The sequence below is a fragment of the Syngnathus acus genome, chromosome 10 (assembly GCF_901709675.1).
Source record: "Syngnathus acus chromosome 10, fSynAcu1.2, whole genome shotgun sequence".
NCBI classification, from domain to species: domain Eukaryota; kingdom Metazoa; phylum Chordata; class Actinopteri; order Syngnathiformes; family Syngnathidae; genus Syngnathus; species Syngnathus acus.
The window spans coordinates 1,152,448-1,173,276 of NC_051095.1; the positions used below are offsets into that span (position 1 = coordinate 1,152,448).

Sequence of the window (20,829 nt, forward strand, 5' to 3'; positions counted from 1 at the left end):
GTGCGCATGCGTGGCCGAGAGAGTAAGGTTTGGCTCCTCCAGTGACTTTGCCCAGGCCGTCTTGGTTTGTGCGTGTGTGTCATTTTGGAGCCAACTACTGTCAAGCACCCTGCCAGGCTTCCTCTGCTGCCGTCAACACGCTGACCCGACAGGAAAGGGAGATGGAGCTTCAGACCATGCAGGTTGTAATTGCATCATTTACAGTGCATGCGTATGTTTGACTATCAATACTTTGGTCAAGCTTGATCGGTTTCTTCAAAGGCGGCCCGGCCCTTACACTCGGCCTAAAAAAACATCTTTTAATGATCATTTTCTTTCCAAGTTGTTCTCACTCATATCAATGCATATTCGGATAGCATTCCTAAAAGGCACCCTCCGTTTGATTTGATCCTTGACATCCAAATATGCATTGATGTGAGTGAGAACAACTTGGAAAGAAAAAAAGATCTTTTTGGGGTGGTTGCAGGGAACGGCCTCGTCTGCGTCGTGGCAGGCGAGGCCGCCATTGCGTGACCGCACCCTCTCAACCGTCCATTTGTTTCTGCGTCTCAATCAAAGTATATGAAAAGGTTTAAGTGGATATTTTGTGATGAGAACATTCAAAAATGCTTTCATACGTGTAAATAATACAACAATAGTATAAAGGACATGCAGAAAATATTGTATCAATCTTGAAAATGTCAATATTAGTCACCAACGCAGTGTGTGCGTGCGTGAGCGTGTGCGTGTAACATTGGGAGATGCGACGTAGCGTTGTGAACCTTGGTTAACCGGGGACCTCTAGTGGTCACAATTCACCACTTGCACACTTGCTCCATTTTTGCTCCTCTTATTTATGACGTGATTTGTTTATTTATATATATTCACATAAATTCATACTTGGATGTATTCTCACGTGAGTAAGGACTGTTAAAGTAATCATTGTTTAGTCATGTTGTGTGGAATATTTCATGAAAAGTGTTTTAGGAGTTAAGTTGCATTTTCTTTTCTTTTCTTTTTTGGAACCAAAATTTGGATTTTGGGAACGAGGCTAACTGATTAATTCCTCCACCCATTCCAGCAGTCTCCTTTTTGTCCCCTCCCTTTACGAAGGTTGAGTTTTACAATCCAAAGAGGTTTGCGACGGCATCATTCTCGCTTGAATGACAAATGGCGAGTGGAATTGTCGTCGTTTGTACAAACAATTGAGATGTGTGACTTTTTTCCCTTATTCATTAAACTTTCTCTTGATAATCCTTTGATTTGATGATTGATTGTTTTTTTTTTCACGTACATTTTACGATGTGGAGCGAATCGGAATTCGAACAAAAAATTCTAGATTTTTTTTGTTTTTTGCTTCAGTTGTCGAACAAAATTCGGAGGTTGAATTTTTTTTGCTGCTAAATTTAAAAACAAAAGGCACATTTTTTAAATGAACTCAATGGATTTGGTTGAATGATATTTTTTGAACACTGAAGTGGGAGAAACAGTAATGTATACATATTCTGTTAGATTAGATCAGTGCTTCTCAATCATTTTCTGAGATGCCCCCCTAGGGAGAAGAAAACATTTCGCCCCCCCCCCATGTTATTAACATTAAAGAAAACAAAAATTATATAAAAAAGAAAGATCAACTTACAATCAAGAATAACTATTAATAACATTGTTTTTCAGTCTGTAAGAACAGATTCAATGTGCATCACTTTGCCTGAAATTAAAAAACAATCTTTTTTCAAACTATAAACATTCTTGACCAACTGCCATTTTACGGTGAAAAAAACAATACAATAAAATATTTTTTTTCAAAGTCAAATGTCGCGGCGAACGGCAGCTGACTGCGCGCGCACGCTACTCACCTGCGTCAAACGAGGCTATCAGGGCGTGTGCGCGCTACTCACCTGAACGTAATCAAGGACGCCAGACTGAAAGACCTAATGGGCAAAAACATCACCTCCAGCAGCACGGGAATACAGAGCAAATACAGAAAAGTACCAAAAAGAAACAAAAGATCTGAACAGACAGCCGGTAAGCTCACAAATCCTCCTTGTTGCCAAAACAAATAGGGGGGAGAATGCGCGTTTGATACATGGACACTTTGTGCGCAATCATAAAGTGGAGACGGACAATTAACAGACAATTAAAAACACGCATCTTTTTCTTGTATTTCTCACATGATTGTAATGTATTGAAAGTATTTACTGCTAAAACGTAATGTTATAGAAAAGGTGTTTGTAAATATATATGGGTAAAAAGATCCTAAGATTCACTTGTTGGTTGGGTGTTTATTTACATCCATTGGATTTACTATTTTAATCTTCATCATATGGTTAAAGTATATTTGATGAATTTACATGAATGCATTTAAAACAGTCTATTTTTCTGTTAGTGTTTAAAGTCAAAACTTTCCATAGGTATTTTCTGTGTATCTGATTTTACAAACAATATACGCAATGGTAACTGTTGGAATTTGTTTGTCTGAGGGTTTTCACCTAACTTGCAAAGTGATAACTACAACTGAGACCACCCTTTCAACAAATGATTGACAAGTTGGAAGAAGATCACGGGTGAAGAAAATAAACGGAAACAATGGAACAACAGTCTGGTTATTGAGTGGAATCCAGTTCAAGTTTAATTTGGTACAACCCTTCAAGTGTGGGAAGAAGTGAAACACTTGACAAATAATAAATATACTAAATTAAATAACAGCAAAAAATATTATTCAATTCAAAGTAATCAGCAACATTAACTCAGGAGCACAATATATAAAACATTTTAATTAAAATTGTACATGATTGTGTTGTCCCATGACTTAATATATTGCAGAGATGTGAGGGGCGTAAGCACTTTTGTGAGGTACATGCCTGAGGGCTTATACCGGAACCCAAACTGTGTGTGGAGGCAAATCCGACTGTCTAGTCAGAACTTTTCTGCCTTGCACATCAGATCGCCCTCCTTTCCAGCCAGACAGGTGACATTCCATGTCCCAAAAGCCAGCTTCTGCAGTTGGGGATGGGACCAACAAGGTCCCTGCCTTTGGCTGCCACCCAGTTTACTTTGCACCCAACCCCTTTGGCCCCTCCTACAGGTGGTGAGCCCATAGGAAGGGGGACCTGCAGTTCCTTTTCAGGCTCCATATAACAGCCCCATATTACAGTAATAATTCTATCTAATCAGGTTTAAATTTCAATCTATAAAATGTTACTCTGAATATTAAGTTCAGTTTCAGTGTAATGTCAGACCAGCCACCTCTTTCTGTGCAGTCTTTAGCGTTACGTAGTACATCGTCAGTGCAATGCGCTCAGTAGAGGTTTTATTTTTCCCAATAAGTGCAAATTTTATTCCACACCAATGTAGGCACTCCACACACGGGATGGAGTACTTTGTTGGAATATCAGAAGCCATTTGTATCGCAAATAGTTTCAAAAGGTTACGGTCCACATCAACTAGCCTGTTCATGTCTGTTGTGACGCATCATTTCCAGGAAGCGGACACAGACACACATCGCCCTTAAGAGCTTTATTAAAACACCACTTGAACAAGGGAATGCCACAAAAAAAAAAAAAAAAGCAAATTAATAGGGACTGCAGCACCAGGAACAAAATACAAAACAAAAAAAAACAGCTTCTTTGAAGCCACTTTAAAAGAAGAAAAAAAAACCCAGGTGAGTATATGCAAGCTCCAACCAAATAGTCTCCTAACAGGTGTTCTACTAAAGACGAGGAAAAGCGGCGCGATGCAGACGTCGTCCTGAGATGGCACAACTTCTAGAGGACTTGCCCTCCCGCAGCCCCGTTATACGGTCTTCTGCTGGCCCTTCTTTCCAATCAGCGATTTGTGGATGTGCGGGATCACACCTGTCAAGAGAAAACACAAAGTTGAGACTGCGCCTAAAGTACGCTGCCGGCAGGGTTGAGGCCGCGGACTCACCTCCGCCGGCGATGGTGGCTTTGATGAGGGAATCCAGCTCTTCGTCTCCTCGGATGGCCAGCTGTAAGTGACGAGGCGTGATGCGCTTTACTTTCAGATCTTTGGAAGCGTTCCCGGCCAGCTCCAGAACCTGAAGGCCCGTAAACAAAGAGGGATTCACGACGGCACGTAACGGATTAAAACGCTCAAGGGCCACTGTTGGGGTATCCAGTCTGGGGAAATGGATGAGACCATACCAGCCCTTTCTTTTATCCTTGTTTTTCCACGACATTTTATCCTACCTTCCAGGTCCAGTAAATTAAACCCCTGCCACAGTATAGCTTTAGGTGCTGCAACTTCGTTTTCCTGTCAGAGTAAAATAGTTTGTGGCTAAAGCCAAACTTTTTTACTTTCAGGACTTGAACTTCCCACTATTTTTTTTTTAATATACTTTGACATTTTTCTCTTTCAGGTCCTTTCCCCCCCCAAACATCCACGTTTCCTTTTATCCTACTATTCAACCTAAGGTTTTATCCTTGCTTCGAATAGGTCAATTGCAAAAGCGCAAGCAAGCGGGCTTTTGAACAGTACCTCGGCGGTGAGGTATTCAAGAATTGCCGCACTGTACACGGCTGCAGTGGCGCCAACCCTGCCGTGACTGGTAGTCCTGGACTTGAGGTGCCTGTGGATACGACCCACCGGGAACTGGGGAGAGAAGCAAGTGGGGAATGACTTTTGATCTGGACGCAAGTCTGGCAGAATCATGAACGGGGAGCCAACCTGCAATCCGGCTCGCTGAGAGCGCGAAATCGCCTTCGTCTTCGTCTTTCCGGAGTCTTTGCCCGCCTTGCCTCCAGCCTGGAAGTAAACGCAAACAAGCACGCATTCACTACACGAAGCCACTCGAAAGCTCCGCGCGACTCACCAAACCCGACCGCATCTCCACTGTTGAATTTTACCGCCATAATTCTATCGCTCACAATCACAACCGAAGCTAGGCTAAGCATGCTAAGCTAATGACCATTGGCAAATATAAATGCATCGGCGCGGTCTCGAAAGCGACGACGTTAAGGTGAAGCGTAACAAATACGCGCCCCGGTGGCTCTCTTACAATGGAGACGAACTCACCATGTTTTTGCCGTTGAATAGTTTCGGGCCGCTTGGAGCTCAGAAGCTAATTTCTTTTTAAAAAAATGGGCACGCCACAGTACACCGACGGACGGTTTGAACTACAATCCCCGCCTACAATTGTCCCTCGTTATATAGCTGAGTTACATCCGGGTTCGCCGTGAGGACACATCCAAGCCAATCACGTTGTACGAGGAGGGACGTTTAGCCAATCAGCGAGAGAAGAATGAGTTTTGCGGGAAAAGAGACTCGTTTCTCCCCCCGTGTAATCTTGGGTAATGTAGTTGTACTTCAGCAACCCTTTGTATTGACCTAACAATAATACGGGACCCCTTTGGGTTTTTGTCTGCGTTTGGAACTCTGTTAAAACATGCATCTGGATTCCGTATGCACTCATTTCCAAACGTTTATTTCAAGTTTAACAAAATGTAGAATCATTCGACGGACAGATTTTCTAGTTTTAAAATAGGAAAGACTAGATTCACACCGTAACCGACTACGGAAGTCAGCGGAACGTACCGTCAGCAGTTTTAAATGATTTTATTAGTACCGAAAAGGAAATTGTTGTATTATAAATTGAAATTATTTCTATGTATGATTAGTCTGTGTATTTTTTGTTTTTGTGCAGTTTACTTCTGTTTGTTTTGTTTTCAGGCCTGTGCGTGCACAAAACTGCCACGCGAGGGTGGTAAAAGCTTATTGTTCAGTGCAACGATCCCGTTAAAAATTGAATTATGTATATTATTATTACTTCTAATAATCACTCGATGACGAATTGACAAAACAAATGAAAATCTTCTGGAAATTGCTTTATTTACTCAAAACGCGTTGATGGTTTTTACCCGTTCTTTTCCCCAAGCATAAACTTGCATTTGCTTCCGCAAAATATGAAAGATTAGTTTCTTTACAGATCGCATGAAATGAGAAATTGTACAAATTCAGACACTTTTAATACTACTGCGTGTGCTCGCTGGAACACATGCGCAGCAGTTGTTGGGGCAGGTCAGCATAAATCACGTGCCAGTCATACTTAGTGGTGCCCCCCCCTGCAGCAGTCACTTTCCCTTTGACCTCAAGAACATTCAAGTCCAACACACACGCACACACAGCACTGCTGTCTCTCTTGCTCGCTGATTGAAAAAAAAAAAAATGCTGCTTTATTTTTCTAGCTGTGAAATTTGATCTGACTGGGTTCATTTGGATTAATTATTTTGGGCTGGCAAATTGGGTTGAAAATTGCCTCTGGCCTTAGAAAATGTTGGTTATTTTATTTTGAATGACAGCTGTACTCATAGTCCTGTAACTGTGGCTTCCATCCATGAGTAGTTTTGAACTCTTGTTGGATCTAAATATTGACCCAAGGTACAATGGAACCATAGAAAATGTATGGTTGTCTTCATGTGCCCTACGAAAGATGGGCAGCAAGAGCACTTTTTTAAAACCGACAGCATTTAGTGTACTTGTTGTTGTTAAAGACGCAACTTTGACACAGTCACTTCTGTAGGATGCAAGAGGAAGTGACAGTGAGAGGCCAGAGGAAGACGGGACGGACAAAGAGCGTGAGAAAGTCTGACCCTTTCTGCTACGGGCCTTCAGGGCGACCCAATTGAAGACGTTGCGCTGAGAAAATGCTTCACTCATTCACTGTACATACTCTATTCATACGTGTACATTCTGTTTGAGGCACATGTTTTGCCAAAGAGGGACCTTTTTAAACATACACATCAGGAGTGTTGGGGTGGCATTATTGTACAGAGTGCATGGCGATGTAGTACACCGAATGACATGATCCTCGACTCTGAAGGGATTTTACATATGCATAGAGCCCCTCCCAACTTACATGCACATTAGTCCCCACTTGCAGCCGGGGGTCCGACAGCACTTTGACAGATGGTCCAATAGGGATGCAGGGTTGGGAGGAAGGGAGGAAACGAGGGCTAAAGAGTGGGCTGGATGAAGAGGACAATGCAAATACAAGTGCAGTGTGTTTGGGTGTGTCATCTGGCACTGAAAGAGAAAAGATAGTAAAGATTAAAGAAGACGATGCTATCCTGCTGGTACTGCATTTGCATATATGTAGCGGAAGCCCATGCCAGCAGCTGATTTTGGCCGAGATGGGGAATTGCAACCTGGACTGGTCGTCATCCAACTGCAGGACACATAGAAACAAGCAACCATTCACATTTGTTTCATGTGCTCTTGCCAAAGCTGTGACGAACTCCAGATAAAAATAGTAGTAATAATAATGTGCGTGGAGGTGTTTGTGGAGAGACAGCAAGAGAGACAGAAGGGCTGATAAACGGTCTAAACATGTCAGTATGTTTTCGTTAATATACTCAGCGGTCATTTCGATTGAAACGGGACCAATGAGTAGTTGATGTTCTGCACTTCCCGGCCACCGTAGCAAGTAAGGGGCCCGCCCCGTCAAGTGCTTCTGCGTATGACAGTTCTGATTTACAACTGTCAAAGTAAAATATGATCAAACAACGCCCGCTTGGCTTACGATTTGATTCGTTGAAAAAATTCAAGACGGAAGAATGAATCCGCCATCGAGCTTTGACGTGGGTTGGAAGACGCACTGCTCGATGTCACTGTTCTTTGAGTTTAGGACTCGTGAGCTTTTACTGTGTAGGGAGACGACGGGTCCCGGCGTGATTGTCACGACATACGCGCACTTGACGCCACTTCCTGCTAGATTGACAGCCTCAGCCCACTCTCCAGTGTGTGCAGTGACGCGAGCTCCGCTCTTGTGTGACGGCCGCGGCCAAGACTTTTTCTTTTTAATTTGGATTCCATTTTCGCCATCATGTTCATCCATTCGTAGATTATTATTTTCGGGAATCAAGGAGACGGCGTGGGGCCGTGAGCGTGACGCGGCCTTCTGGAAACAAAGTAAGGAGAGGAGCCCCGACGCCAGTGTGGTTTTATGGAGGCTGGGGATGGAGCCCAGCTGCCGGCCACCGTCGCGGCCAGTCGGAGTGTTGAGAAAGCCTTGGAGGACGCCGCCGCCAGCGGGGCGCTCAATTTAGCTAACCGAAAACTCAAAGAGTTCCCTCGGAGTGCTCGGAACTACGACCTATCCGACATTACACACGCAGGTAAGTTTAACTTTGTAGTTGGCCTTTCACCTTTTGTTTTGTCGGTTCCCGGCTGGGGGGTGCTGGCAGCCCGAATCGAGCAGACGCTTCGAAACTATTGTTTCAAAATACACACTCATGGCAGTCCGATCTTGAATCAACTTCCGACATTTAAATGAGAAAAAAAAATGCAACGTCATTTTATGAAGAAGAATAGTCAACGTACATACAGTATTGTATAGTTGTAACACAGTATAATTGTTTATTTTGCCGTTCTGGCTAAATTAAGCAATTATTTTATCTCCATCGGCAAGCCTTTATTCACGCCTGATTATTATCCATATCATAGAAGCAGGGGCGGAGCTAAGTGGTCAATAGTGGCCCCTTAGTGAGTGCTTGTGTCCCTTGGGCACCCCAACTGAAAAGCCTCTGTCTCCGCTCCTGCGCGAAAGTACCTATGCTCGTATGACTTTGCAGAGTCCGCTGTACGTCACATTCTTAGAAAAAAGGAAATTAGAAAATATCACCGCAGAAACGCAGGAAATGCAAGACCAAAACACAAGCACGGCAAGATGAACTGACGCTGGCTAGATGTGAAATTCACTGTCACCATGAAGTAGCAAGGTTTTTTTTTTGTCAGCATCATTCAAAAAATTTGCCCTATTAAGGTTATTGTTGAAAGAATTAATTTGTCAATTATTTCCTCGATTATTTGAATTGAAAACATATACAGCGGATTGATTCGTATCGGAAAATAGACACAAATGTTCATAAGTGTATTTTCAAGTAAAAATATGTTTGTTTATTTTGGTTAACCCGATATGACAGAATGGTTATCAAGAGCAGCAAGTTTTGTATTGTTCAGAAACACTGTTTTAGTTTAGTTTTGATCTCCCGGTGAGCAATTTGGCTTGGTTGTAAGTTTGCGTGCACCTTTCTTGAGTTCGCCATTGATGACTAAGGTGTCAGCGCACGCTTGGATTAAGGCCGACTATCTTAGTGTGCAAAAAGAGGATTACGCCGACGTCCAGGTTGACAGGAATCAATCTTCAGCTCTGCGTTATCTGAAGCATCACCTTCCGTCCTGCGCTAGTTGCGCTAGGTGTCTGTGCACCGACGACCAAGAGTCAAACAAAACACAGGATTTTATTTTTTTGGCCCAGTCAACTTAGTCTTTGTGCGTAGAAAGAAGTGTTAGTGATTGAAAATACCCCCGCCCCCCTCCTTCCCGTCTTCCTCTCTCCCTCCCGGCAACTTCCCAGCTCCAGCAAGGTCAAAGGTTCGTACACGCGTGCACAAAGAAGACTCGCTTCTGGCGAGAAGCCGACAAAGCTCGGGCTTCGTAACCCTCGCGCACACCCACAAGCGTGTGTTTTTCTTCTTTGGCCTTCTCGCCGTTTGATCAACGTACACACCGACCGTCCTCGGGCTCTACTGTACTGTAGACGCGGCCCTATCTAATATCGTTGCTCCAGGACTGACTTTGATAATGATGCTCATGTTTGGAATTCACTGTGGACGAGCTGCAGCGTTTTCTCACCAAGCGATCATAAGCTTCATAATAACACTCGTACTGTGTTGGTCTTAATAATAAAAAAATAAAAAAAAGCAGAGAAAGTTTGTTTTTCTGCACAGTACATTGCTTTTATTGCCACCAGAGTTAATATAAAAACAACCTCTGGTGGACTGGTTGAATTCTGCGATTTACATATTGTATTAAGAAAGCTTTGTAAAAGTGAAATTGCCGATTCAACTCATGCAAACTACCGTTTTTTTCCATGTATAATGCGCAAAATTTAAAATTGGGTAAAAAATTTTTTTTTAATGTTTTTTATCCGGATATCATACGGAGGCCGCCATTACAGATACGCTTTCTTCTTCTCTGCTGTTCACTTCAAACACGCTCCATACGAACGCAATGCTCTCGTATCAGACGCTTGCTCGATCACCTGCTCGTTTGCTGTCACAATGTACCCTACACAAATCCGAAACATTTCTTCGCTATCGAGTTTGCTAGCGCATGCGCAGTGATACTGACCGGCAGAATAACATCCGGTTTTTCCCAAAGATGATCTTTTTTCTGAAATAATTTTACGTTTACGGACTTAAGTAGGAGTCAAAATTTGGGTGCGTATTATACATGGGTACAGGCTTTTTTCCAGCATCAACGTGCCATTTTTAGGGTGCGTATTATACATGGGGGCGCATTATACATGGAAAAAAAACGGTAATTTGTACAGCAATTAATGTGATATGTGTTTTGAGAAACATCCAAAGTAGTCCTCTTTAATCAACGCACATTGTACTGAGAATAACAACAGAAATCACGTTGCAGGTCAATATGTTGCTAGGCGTTAATTAGCATTGGCTCTATGTTTACGCTATCATAACAACCCCCAAATCAAAGCTTTGCTCATGTTGGAGCAAAAAATGCTAAATGAGCTAATAGGTCCAAAAAACTTGTTTTCAGAACTAACAAACCACAACAGCACACACGCAATGAATCGATGCTAGCTAATTTGCTCGTTACAACATATTTGAATGCCCCCCATCAAGGTTCACGGGAATAAGTGCATGCTTGCACTGCAGCTATCACTGCTGACTGCCGTTTTACTAGCTAACGGTTAGCTAGTTAACAGCGCGGTGCTAACCTCCTCTCAGTCGCTGCCTCCCACGTCACTCACCAAACCAGGCCCAAACCTTTAAAGACACGCGCGCAAACGTTCGTACATAGTACGATGTGGAATGTGGAGGTGACGCCCCCTAGTGGACAACAATAATACCTCTGATAATGAATTGATAATTTGATAGAAAATTTTGAGGTAGCCAAAAAAAAAAATACAAGTTTGCGCGTGTTTTTTGCTCATCTGCTACTTCTGCCGTGTTAAGTACATCCAGCCGCTTACTTTATTTCCTGTGGGCTGCGGAAGTGGGCTCATCGTTGCGTTCGCTTCTGCTCTGTCTTGTCTGGCTGTTCCAAACACGTGATGTATTGCACATTTTAAGATTCCGTTTTTAGCACTTCTGGTTGACCCTGGAAGCACCAGCAGGACTGTCCGGGTAGATCTCAGAAACACCCAAGGCCAGTCCTGGGCGACGATTCAGATTGTGAGTTGCTTTGAAAGTATTTTAAAGCTCTGTGGCAGCTGTTTGAAAGGGGCAGAGGGGTTGGGGGGGTCCCACGGGAGGTAACCAGAGCGAAGGTAGTCCGCCTACAAGTGCTGTTGCAAGGCGCAACAACGTTTTGTGTTCAGTTTAGTTTCCTGGCCTCAGCACAGCGAAACTGGATGAGGGTGTGTGAATAACTGACTGTGCGTGCGTGTGTGTGTGGTGGGGACTAGCCGGTGAATAATGAAAGGCCCGGCGGTTACGTAACGACGCTGATTCATGAGCCTCCGCGCCGAGGAAGTGGACGATCCGGCGTGTCGGGGCCCTTCAAGTTGGGCTTGAGAGACGAACCTGCCATTTTGTCTTAATGGCGCGTCGGTGGCAGCCTCCTGCCATGCGCATACGTTCCTTCGCGGCGGCGGATGGCCGCTGTGTTTTCACAGTTCCACCGTGCGCATGCCGTTGCCACGGTGATTGGAATGTGCGGCTACTGCCGCCATCTGTTTACACGTCTCTCATATTTCGGTGCTTGTCGCACAGTATTTGGATTCCTACTAATTGCCCTTCATTCGTTCGAGCCCCCCCCCCTCCAAAAAAAAAAAAAAATACATTCAAAAATGGCACTTAACCGTACTGTACTGTATTTGAGGTGCAACGATTAATTGGTTAAATCGGTATTTGCATCCGTGACTGTACATTGTGCTGCTCCTCCTGTGATGTGCATCATGGCCTCTAGGCGGCAGTATAGTATCCATCCATACATCTGAACTGCGTAATCCTCTCCGCGGTTAGTTTGAGTAATCTTAAACCCGACAAAAAAGTCTCACCAGGAAGCACATACTACTCTGACGCCCGGTTTGTTTGTGTTTTTGGAACCGAACGCTCAAACAGGGCGAATAAAAAAAAACTCTTGACTCTTGAATCATCACAAACGCAGATTTAGCGGCTAATCATACCGCCGATCCGGAAGTGTAGTCAAGGAAATATTGTAAAACCATTTATTTGTTGTTGCAAAAAGTCCGTTTTGAATTTATTATAGATACTTTTAAAATAATCAGAAGATTAATTCGTTTCTGCCAAATATCGGAATCTGTGTGAAAAAGTCCATTTTGCGTAGGCCTTCTGTTCCTCCTCAACTGCCTTCCTCTCCGTTGACATTTGTGCTTACGAACAGAACGCCGAGGGCGCTCTAATGTACATTAGCAGTGCGGCGTAACGTAAAGGGCCTTGTGAGGATTCCTCATCCGGCGTTTGCGAGTCATTTAGTGGGAGGCAAAGAAAGCGTGAGACGAGGACGATATGAAGATGGAAGTCAAGTCAAAAGGGATTTCCCGGCCAAGGACATTGCGCTCACTCTCCATCGTCAGCTTCTCTTTCACCCGAGCGCTCTTTGGCCATGACAGTGCAAGTGCTTGTAGAAAGAAAGACTTGATCATGTGACCCACCATACTGCCTGAGAAAGTTTGCGCTTGCAAAGCATTGAAGCCCAAAAGCCAATGTTTGCGGCGTAATGGATGAAGCGTTGCTGCATCGCCATGTGGCTTGTGATTCACCTTTGGCCGCACCCCAAGCGGTGATTTCATAGCAAGTGTTTTGTGTTAGCCGTCGATCAGTTTGCCTTCCCCCCGCATACTTTGGCACCTGATCTCGCTCGCTCCTCAAGAAATGGCCGACGACCATAACATGTCATAGCTTCATGCTGTTAACGTAGCAACCCACGCAAACTTTCAAATCTGTGCTCCGATGGGGGCGTGAAGGCGAAACTGCCTGCCGTGTCGGAGGAGAACATCATTTTCATTCAGTGGGAGGAGGAAATCTCCCATCTCGCTATCGTGTGTCGCTTGATAAGGAATGTCGTCCGACTTCTTGCGGGACCGTGCAGCATTTTCATCCCTCGTCCGGTGACCCACAAAGAAATAAAAGGAAACGCTAGACAAACAAAGGACGTTGTTTGAATTCTGCTCCCACCAACAACTAACTGGGTGTCACCCTGTAACCGCCTCCGTGACATGTCGTCAGCTTGCCTGTTTCGACTCCAGCCTGCTTGTGTCATGCTGGTGTGTCATGCTGAATCACCTTGTGATTCTCTGCAGCGTCATACGGCGTGTAATATATTGTTTTTTGTAGGTCGCACTTTGCCTTCCCTAGCGGCTACCTTTTTGTCCCTCGCTGAACTTCCGTCGGCGGTATCTGCGCGCGTCTAGCAAAGTCAAGTTCACAGTGAAACATCAGACTCGTTATTATCTCTCGAAATAAAGTACGAAATAAGTACATTGGAGGTGGATTTGGATTCCCCCCCTGGAACTCCCAAAATCGCCAATATACAGCAATCCCTGGTTTATCGCGGATAATTGGTTCAATGAACCACCCGCGATAAGTGAAATCCGCGAAGTACGGTCACCAACAAGAAGTACTGGGCAGGCTAACGAGTTAGCGGAATGATGCTAATTCGCGATCGTGCTAACGCGTGAAAACGGACTTCCAAAGGAATGTAAACGAACGTTTGGAGCAATACTACATTGTCCGAAAGGTTACTAACACGTTTCCTCAATTTAGAAGTTTTCTTTTGACTTTTAAATGTTTTTTTTGTGATTTGGAAAAAAATTCGCGATGTTGTGAAGCCGCAATAAAAGAAACTCGAAGTAGCGAGGGATCACTGTATTGCATCCATATACCGGCAGTCCATCGCAGTCGTTATCGTGATTATCGTACTCGTTTTACTGCCAAACTCCGCAACAGGTGGCAGTTTAATGAAGGCTTCTCGAGAGAAAAAAAAAAAAAAAGAGACACTTTGTGTTTGCGGCAAGCTGTTGAGGTTTACGGGCAAACAAAAAGTGTTGGGCACCATCTTCGGCAAACGGGGCTCATCTCATTTCTTTGGCCCGCTGTCTTATGGACAATGCATGCGCAAATAAAATGACTCCACTTGCCCCCCCGCACACACCTTTTGTAAAAAGACGGTGACTGTGCACCGGCTTCGGAGGGTCAACGCGCACTTTGCTACTGTGTGTGTAACTCGATCACGTGATTCCTTTTTTTGGTGTGCTTTTTGCTGAAAATGGCTTCCTTCGGCCATGCTGCTTCCAAAACCAATCAATAAACAGCCACTGGGCGGTCTGCCATCACCAACTGGCTTGTCAGCGAAAGCTAATGGAGCTTTTCAAGCAGGGTTTGAGGCTATTCAAAATAATTGCAAAAATGTGTGTGTGTGCGTGTGTTTTTTTTATTCCATTGTGGGTCTGTTGTTTGGAAGAATTATTGACCAATCTCCAAACCGTATGTGCTAGAAACAAACCTACTAAAGGTGTGCAACATTACTGTAGTTAAGGAAAAAAACAAAACAAAAATTGGGACAGTGAGAGAAATTGACAAATTGAACTTGTTTGTGTCCCCCCCCCCCCGCCAGATCTGTCGAAAAATCGTCTGTGTGAGCTGCCGGAGGAGCTGGGTCACTTTATCTCATTGGAGACGCTCAGCCTTTACCACAATGGCATGCGTTTGCTCTCCCCCTGCCTGGGGAATCTCCAGGCCCTTACCTACCTCAATCTCAGGTACAGCACACACGTCCACGCATTTTTGAAAACCGAGCGGAGAAATCGATTTTGCGTGTGGCCGCTGAACCGTTTGCGTGCGTTGCGTCCGCAGCCGCAATCTCTTGTCCAGTTTGTCCCCGTCCGTGTTTGAGCTTCCCCTGCTGCGAGTGCTCATCGTCAGCAACAACAAGCTGTCTTCGCTGCCCGCCTCCGTCTTTGCCCTGGCGCATCTTCGACAGCTGGTAGCGTCAACCCGCGAGTCGCCGCCACCCCGCTGCGTTTCACCCTCAACTTTTTCCTCTCGTCAGGACGTGAGCTGCAACGAGCTGCAGTGTTTGCCGCCCGAGCTCGGCCAGCTCGAGTGTTTGCGGGACTTGAAGCTGAGGAGGAACCGGCTCACGTCTTTGCCCGAAGGTAACGCCGAGCTAATGCTAAAGTCAGCCGCGGCCAGCCTTTTGAGATGCTCAAAATCCAAATCGGCAGAAATCTCGGAGCTCCCGCTGGTCCGCCTGGATGCGTCGTGCAACCGGATCACCCGGTTGCCTCTGTGCTACCGCCACCTGCGCCACCTCCAGAGCATCTCGCTGGACAACAACCCGCTGCAGATGCCCCCCGCGCAGATCTGCTCCAAGGGCAAGTACCACATCTTCAAATATCTCAACATGGAGGCCTGCAAGAGGAGCCAGGAGGAGCTGGAGAGGCACCTGAGGCCCACCGGCTTTAACGGCTGGTCAGTGACCGAGTGGCGTCTGTTTTTATTTTTTTTTCCCGTGGGCCGCGGAAGTCGTAACCTTTCGCGGCGTCGCAGTTTGTCCGATCAGGAGCTGTTCGCCTGTCAGTTCGGAGGAGGGCTGGACTCTGGCTTCAACAGCGTGGACAGTGGCAGCAAAAGATGGTCTGGGAACGAGGCGAGTCCAAGCTGCTGCTACGCTGCGACCGCGTCCAACTTAATAACAAGCGCTCCATTGTGTGTGTGTGTGTGTGTGGTAGTCAGCAGACGACTTCTCGGAACGTTCCCTCCGCATTTCCGAGGTCAGCAGAGACCAGAGAAACCTGGAGGAGGAAGAGGAGGAGGTCGAGGAGGATACTCCTCGACAAGCCAACAAAGGTGCGGCTGATGGCCACGTTGGATTCTTCTCCGACGGGCAAAATAAAATACAAACCAAAATGTTCTTCATTTTTTCACCCTCACACACGAGCTCGAGCGGACCACCCCAACGCTCTTCTTGACGTCATTACGCAACACTTTTTCTTTCTCTCCACTTGTCTCGATGTCCAGTCAACGGCCAAGCGGTCTTGATTGACAGCAGCGTGACGGAGGAAGAGGAGGAGGACATGAAGACGGACCCTCCCACGCCTCTCTCCCCGGCGGTATGAGGCAAAAGATGCAGATTGCGCAACATCCTCTTTCTCTTCCGCTTTGCCTCACCGCCGCGTCGCTCGTTTCCAGGAGCCGAAAGAGGGGCCGGCCTCGCCGTGTGTCAAGGACGCTACGATACGCCGGTACGTCCCGCCGCTTATCGCCTTTTATCCCCGCGGCTACGAGCCGGCTCGATGCAATATTTGACGAGCTGGGGAAAGTCAACAGACGGGAGTTCCCAGTCGGCATTCTTGCCAGTCAAACATTGCCTCGACTCTGCACACTGTCAGCGCAATGAGCGAAAGATTGTTTCAATCAACTTGATATTTTTTTTTTTGCTGTCTCCAGGTCCAGTCTTCACGTGGAGGTCGCCGCCCTGCCGCCGGCGTTGGCGTCGCCGGTGTCCCCCTCCAGCCCCAGCACGGAAGAGCGCCGCCGGCCGGGAACGCTGCTCATCTGGCAGGAGCGAGAACGACTCCAGCAGCAGCAGCAGCAGGGAGAGAAGGCCGGGTAAAAAAAAAAATCAAACAACGTGATATTCCATATGATGTTACCAAAAGTAATGGGACACTTAGCTGCTCATGGCTGTTTCCCTCGTCTTAAGTCACAATGGGACGAAAGCAGCAGGGGCAATATTATCTGCTCATATTCAAGGCAGACGAGATCAAACATTTATGGATGATAAGTCTCATTTTCATTTTGTGATTGTTGTTCAAAATTAATTTGCCGCTGCTCGGAGACCCGGCCTAAAATGTTTTTGCACATCACGTGGAAAAGGCTGCATTGAGTCCGTGACGTGTAAATTCGACGCGTCTTGGGTTTTGCAGTTTGCTGAAGACGTTCAGCAAAACAGGAAGTCTTGTGGCCTCGGCAGCACCTCCAGGAAGTGGTAGCTCCGAGTGAGTTCACGTTTGGACGCCGTCAACACTACCGCCGCTAGAAATGCTCATCACTGCTCCTCTGCTTCCCTCTAGCGGCCAGTCTCCAGAAAGCAGTCCCTCCCGCTGCGGCCTCCGACAGAGATGCGCCGTGAGTTGTCGTCGTCCTCCGTTGGCAAACATGTCGACAAACGCGTTGACGGTCGGCTCCGCTTTTCTTCAGAGCGTCGAACACGCCGCCGCTTTGTCTTCTTTGACGACGTCGCATCTTCAGCGCTCCGGGAGCAGAACAGGTACTTTGGAGAAAATCTTTTATTTTAGCTTGGGCCTCATAAATGCAATTGTAATTATTTTTCAAAATCATTAGCATCATTAGCATGTACCAAAGTAGGAAGAAAAACTTTGCTTTTTCAGAGGGACCGTCCACGCCGAAGACATCGCCGCCCCCAGGGCCGAACCAGAAGCCGAACAGCTTCCTGTTCCGCACCACGTCCCGCGGCAACGTCCGACCCGCAAGTGAGCACAAAACAAAACCGAGCGATGGCTTTTGCCAGTCCCTCGCTTTGTCACCGCCCACCTGTGTCGTCCACAGGCTCCTCCTCCCAAAGCGAGATGAGCAGGAGCGAGTCACGCACCGCCATGCGCTCGCCAAAGGAAGAGAGAGCGGACGCCGCTCAGCTTCGCAAGGTCGGTCGGTCGCCCGCCCGCCCGCCCGCTCGTGACTTCTCAAGGTTTGGGAACGCTGACGTTGCGTTTTGACAGACGCTGGAAACGCGGCTAAAGATCACCCTCGGCGAGGACATGGCGGAGGCGCTGTCGGACGGAACCGTCCTCTGCCAGCTGGTCAACAGCGTCCGCGCGCGTGCCGTGTCCATCATCCACATTCCGTCCCCAGCTGTGGTGGGTCCACGTGGCAATTTTTTTTGTGTGTTACAGATGTTGGATGTAGTTAGTTCCACTTTGTCCTTGCATTTCAGCCCAAACTGAGCTCAGCCAAGTGCCGACTCAACGTGGAAAATTTCATCGCCGCTTGCCGCAAGCTGGGCGTCCCCGAGGTAGGCGAGAAATGACAAAAGTATTCCCTCATCCGACCGAGCCTGCGAATAGCTTTCGACGCCGTGCTCAAAAAAGGGCTTGTCATTGTGCGTAGCAGCCACAAGATGGCGGTAGAGCCCAACATTTCCCCCTTGAAACTTCCGACCGCTTTCAATCGTTGCGTGTTGCCCGTCACGACCGGACCGACGACTCACGCGGCCTCAAAACGCGCGAGTCGCCGGTCCAAACTCCGCTTTTGTCCCCGCTTCCTTCTAACACATCCCTGTCGTGTGTCTTTGCCCTCCCTGTCCAGGCGGACATGTGTGTGTGCTCTGATGTGCTTGTGTCTAAGCCGCCCCGCGTGCTGCGCTGCGTCGAGGCCTTGCTGGCCCTGGAGGGCGGACCCCGGCAGTCCCCGCTGCTGGCCGCAGATTTCCTGCTCTTCTACTGCGCTGCCATGGCGCTGCTCTACGTCCTCTACGACTACCTGCTAGCCTAAGACCAAACACACACACACACAAAGCACTGAAATGCCTTTGCTTAGCCTTGTACCACATCGGAAAAAAAAACAACACACTACAGGTCCTGCATTTTTTTTTTTTCGAGCATATTATACAGGGTGATGACATAGCGTTAAGCATTTAGTTCCTTTATTTGTATTTTTTGCACTGCTTGGGTCTTCGAAAAAGGAAGCGAGTATCCTAAATGAGCTCAAGACAAACTGTGAATGTCTGATGGCTTTTATTTATATTTCAAAACGTGCACAAATAAGACCCGAGTGCCTCGGAAGTGACAAGACTTTTGGCTTGTCCGAACTAGAAGGGTACAAACTACACACGCGCGCATTCAAAATGGAATGATTCGATTCAGATCAATTTGGTGATCTGATTCGATGACGGTACGGCTCAGTTTCAGAGTCATGAACCTTGTAAGTACTGTAAACGAGGCCATCGACGACGTATATATCGCCAATAAGAGGCGATTCGTTATAAATCTCCAGCGAAAAGTGGAAAGATTTTCTGATTTGAATCGGGGTTTTTTTTTGCACCGTTATATATTTGTGTTCAACATGTCGAGCGACTGACCTTGTATAGATAAGAACCGGTAATTAAATTAAATATATTTTTTATTTATTTTGTTTGTTATGTGGTTTCATTTTTCAAGAAAAAAATAGTAAAAAGAAATCTAACAGGAAATCAAATGTGATCGATATTCCGAGAGGCTTTTCCACTTTTTTTTTTAACACCTATGAAGCTTTTCTGCACGACACTACGTACCGTAAAGTCAAAATGGACGAGAGAAGAGTGAAAAAAACAGATCAAATTCAGTCGATTGTCATTGTGTGTGAGCCTCCGCCTAAAGTCTACGATTGTCTGCTCAAACCGATTTCCAATTCCCACAATCGGACTTTTGCTGACTCGGTTCCCGTGTGGGGAAAAAATGTCCCAGTACGCGTACCGAATTTCTCTGCCTTATTGCACATCTTCAGTCGATGTCAACTAACTCGTCTTGTCACGGAAAAATGTTTTGTACTGCTCACAAGGTCAAACGTTGTATGTTGATTTCTGCTCGTTGTTGTCCTGTTAGCTCAACCGTCTCCTGCTGCTGTTTTGGACTCTTCCCGTCTTTCTATTGACCTACTCTTCGCGTTTTATGTACACTGTATGAATTTAAAATGTCTATTTTAGACGGCTTTCCAAATGCACGCCGAGAAATGTCCACTGAACAGAAATTTCCAGTTATTTTTTTTATATTTATACACTCTTTGAGACTCCTTTTTCAAGTTTATATCAATATATTTGTTACATTTGTCCCCCCCCCCCTCCCCATACCTGTTGTAAAGAATTTATTAAAAATAGATTTTGATGCTCTGTCGCTCTGTTTGGTTGATATTGAAGAAGAAAAACGTGCAAAATGTTGTTTTGATGGGAGCCGGACCCACCAGTGTGAGTAGAACTGAAGCAGCAATCTAAAGCTTGCCCTTTCAAATTCAACATTTCACTTTTCTGTCCTGCTGGCCCAGGACGCTCTGTGCTCACCACAGCTCACCGCAGAGGACGACGGCCTGAGCCGCTTGGCCCGCACCGTCCGGGTACTGGAGGGACTGGCGGGCTTGACGTGACCGGAGAAAAAGTGTTGCCATTTAACTTGTCGATTAAATTGATTAAATTGTCAAGTCTAAAGGAGTGATGGTGGAGCGCTGCAGTCCGCCAAGAGTCATTGGGGCGGTTCACAATAAGAGGACATTTTATGTCTACCCTCAATGAAACTAGAAAATCTTTGGTGATCATTGGTTCGTCAAGACATTTTAAAGAATTTGCTCTGAGGTTATATCGGGAACATACAAGCTCTATTACGAAAACCTTTTTAGTGATAGGAAAAGTGAACTACCTGACTCAGCAGAAAGAACATTATGCTTGTGACATTTGTTATTTTGGATATTTGTAATTTTACCCAACAAAAAAATACATTAGAGCTTTACATAGATCGGTTCATGAACAACTAATTCTAAAATTAATCTTCAAATGTAACTAGAATGGATTTTTTTTTTTAGCCTTTTTTAAGTAATGTAACTAGAATGGATTTTTTTTTTGCCTTTTTTAAGTATTGGGGAACAGGGTTGCTTAATAAAATATACGATTTCACACAAAATATTAGCTGGTTTTCTTGAAAACAAAAGACTTGAGTCTATTTTCCGTTTTTAACCTCATGCTGAGTGGCCCAAATAATGAAGGTGGTAGTTTGGTCACCAGTGTGTAAACTCAGCAAATCAGGCTCCACATTCAAGGCTATAAAGGACAAAAGATGGAGCAAGAAAAACATGC

At 45.7% G+C, this 20,829-nt stretch overlaps 2 protein-coding genes across 4 annotated transcripts; one reads left to right on the plus strand and one right to left on the minus strand.

Moving 5' to 3' along the window:
* Window positions 1-3,478: 3,478 nt before the first annotated feature.
* Window positions 3,479-5,154, minus strand: LOC119129250 (histone H2A.Z). The gene is made up of 5 exons (XM_037262382.1): window positions 5,014-5,154; window positions 4,666-4,743; window positions 4,477-4,590; window positions 3,907-4,036; window positions 3,479-3,833 (listed from the first exon to the last, which is right to left on the minus strand). The coding sequence occupies exons 1-5, from the start codon at window positions 5,014-5,016 to the stop codon at window positions 3,772-3,774; spliced, it is 387 nt and encodes a 128-aa protein (XP_037118277.1). The 5' UTR covers window positions 5,017-5,154; the 3' UTR covers window positions 3,479-3,771.
* A 2,556-nt stretch (window positions 5,155-7,710) lies between these two features.
* lrch4 (leucine-rich repeats and calponin homology (CH) domain containing 4) lies at window positions 7,711-20,658 on the plus strand. Of its 3 annotated transcripts, none has more exons than XM_037261993.1 (18): window positions 7,711-8,111; window positions 14,605-14,749; window positions 14,844-14,973; window positions 15,040-15,145; window positions 15,215-15,461; window positions 15,540-15,639; window positions 15,722-15,839; window positions 16,011-16,102; window positions 16,182-16,234; window positions 16,440-16,601; window positions 16,919-16,990; window positions 17,066-17,120; window positions 17,193-17,262; window positions 17,384-17,485; window positions 17,562-17,656; window positions 17,732-17,869; window positions 17,947-18,024; window positions 18,318-19,328. In XM_037261993.1, the coding sequence occupies exons 1-18, from the start codon at window positions 7,940-7,942 to the stop codon at window positions 18,501-18,503; spliced, it is 2,121 nt and encodes a 706-aa protein (XP_037117888.1). In that variant the 5' UTR covers window positions 7,711-7,939; the 3' UTR covers window positions 18,504-19,328. The 3 variants fall into 3 exon arrangements, with proteins under 3 accessions (XP_037117888.1, XP_037117890.1, XP_037117889.1); XM_037261995.1 differs by lacking the exon at window positions 18,318-19,328 and adding an exon at window positions 20,028-20,658 and having other exon boundaries at window positions 7,712-8,111; XM_037261994.1 differs by lacking the exon at window positions 16,919-16,990 and having other exon boundaries at window positions 7,712-8,111.
* Window positions 20,659-20,829: the final 171 nt, after the last annotated feature.

Bases quoted from the DNA above. Each gene is read 5' to 3' on its own strand.
- LOC119129250 (XM_037262382.1), bottom strand. The intron at 4,037-4,476 runs GTACTGTTCAAA...ACGGGCCTTCAG, and splicing joins TTGAATACCTCACCGCCGAG to GTTCTGGAGCTGGCCGGGAA. The intron at 3,834-3,906 runs GTGAGTCCGCGG...TTCTCTTGACAG, and splicing joins AGCCACCATCGCCGGCGGAG to GTGTGATCCCGCACATCCAC.
- lrch4 (XM_037261993.1), top strand. From the start codon at position 7,940: ATGGAGGCTGGGGATGGAGCCCAGCTGCCGGCCACCGTCGCGGCCAGT. The intron at 16,602-16,918 runs GTAAAAAAAAAA...TGGGTTTTGCAG, and splicing joins CAGCAGGGAGAGAAGGCCGG to TTTGCTGAAGACGTTCAGCA. The intron at 17,263-17,383 runs GTACTTTGGAGA...TTGCTTTTTCAG, and splicing joins GCGCTCCGGGAGCAGAACAG to AGGGACCGTCCACGCCGAAG.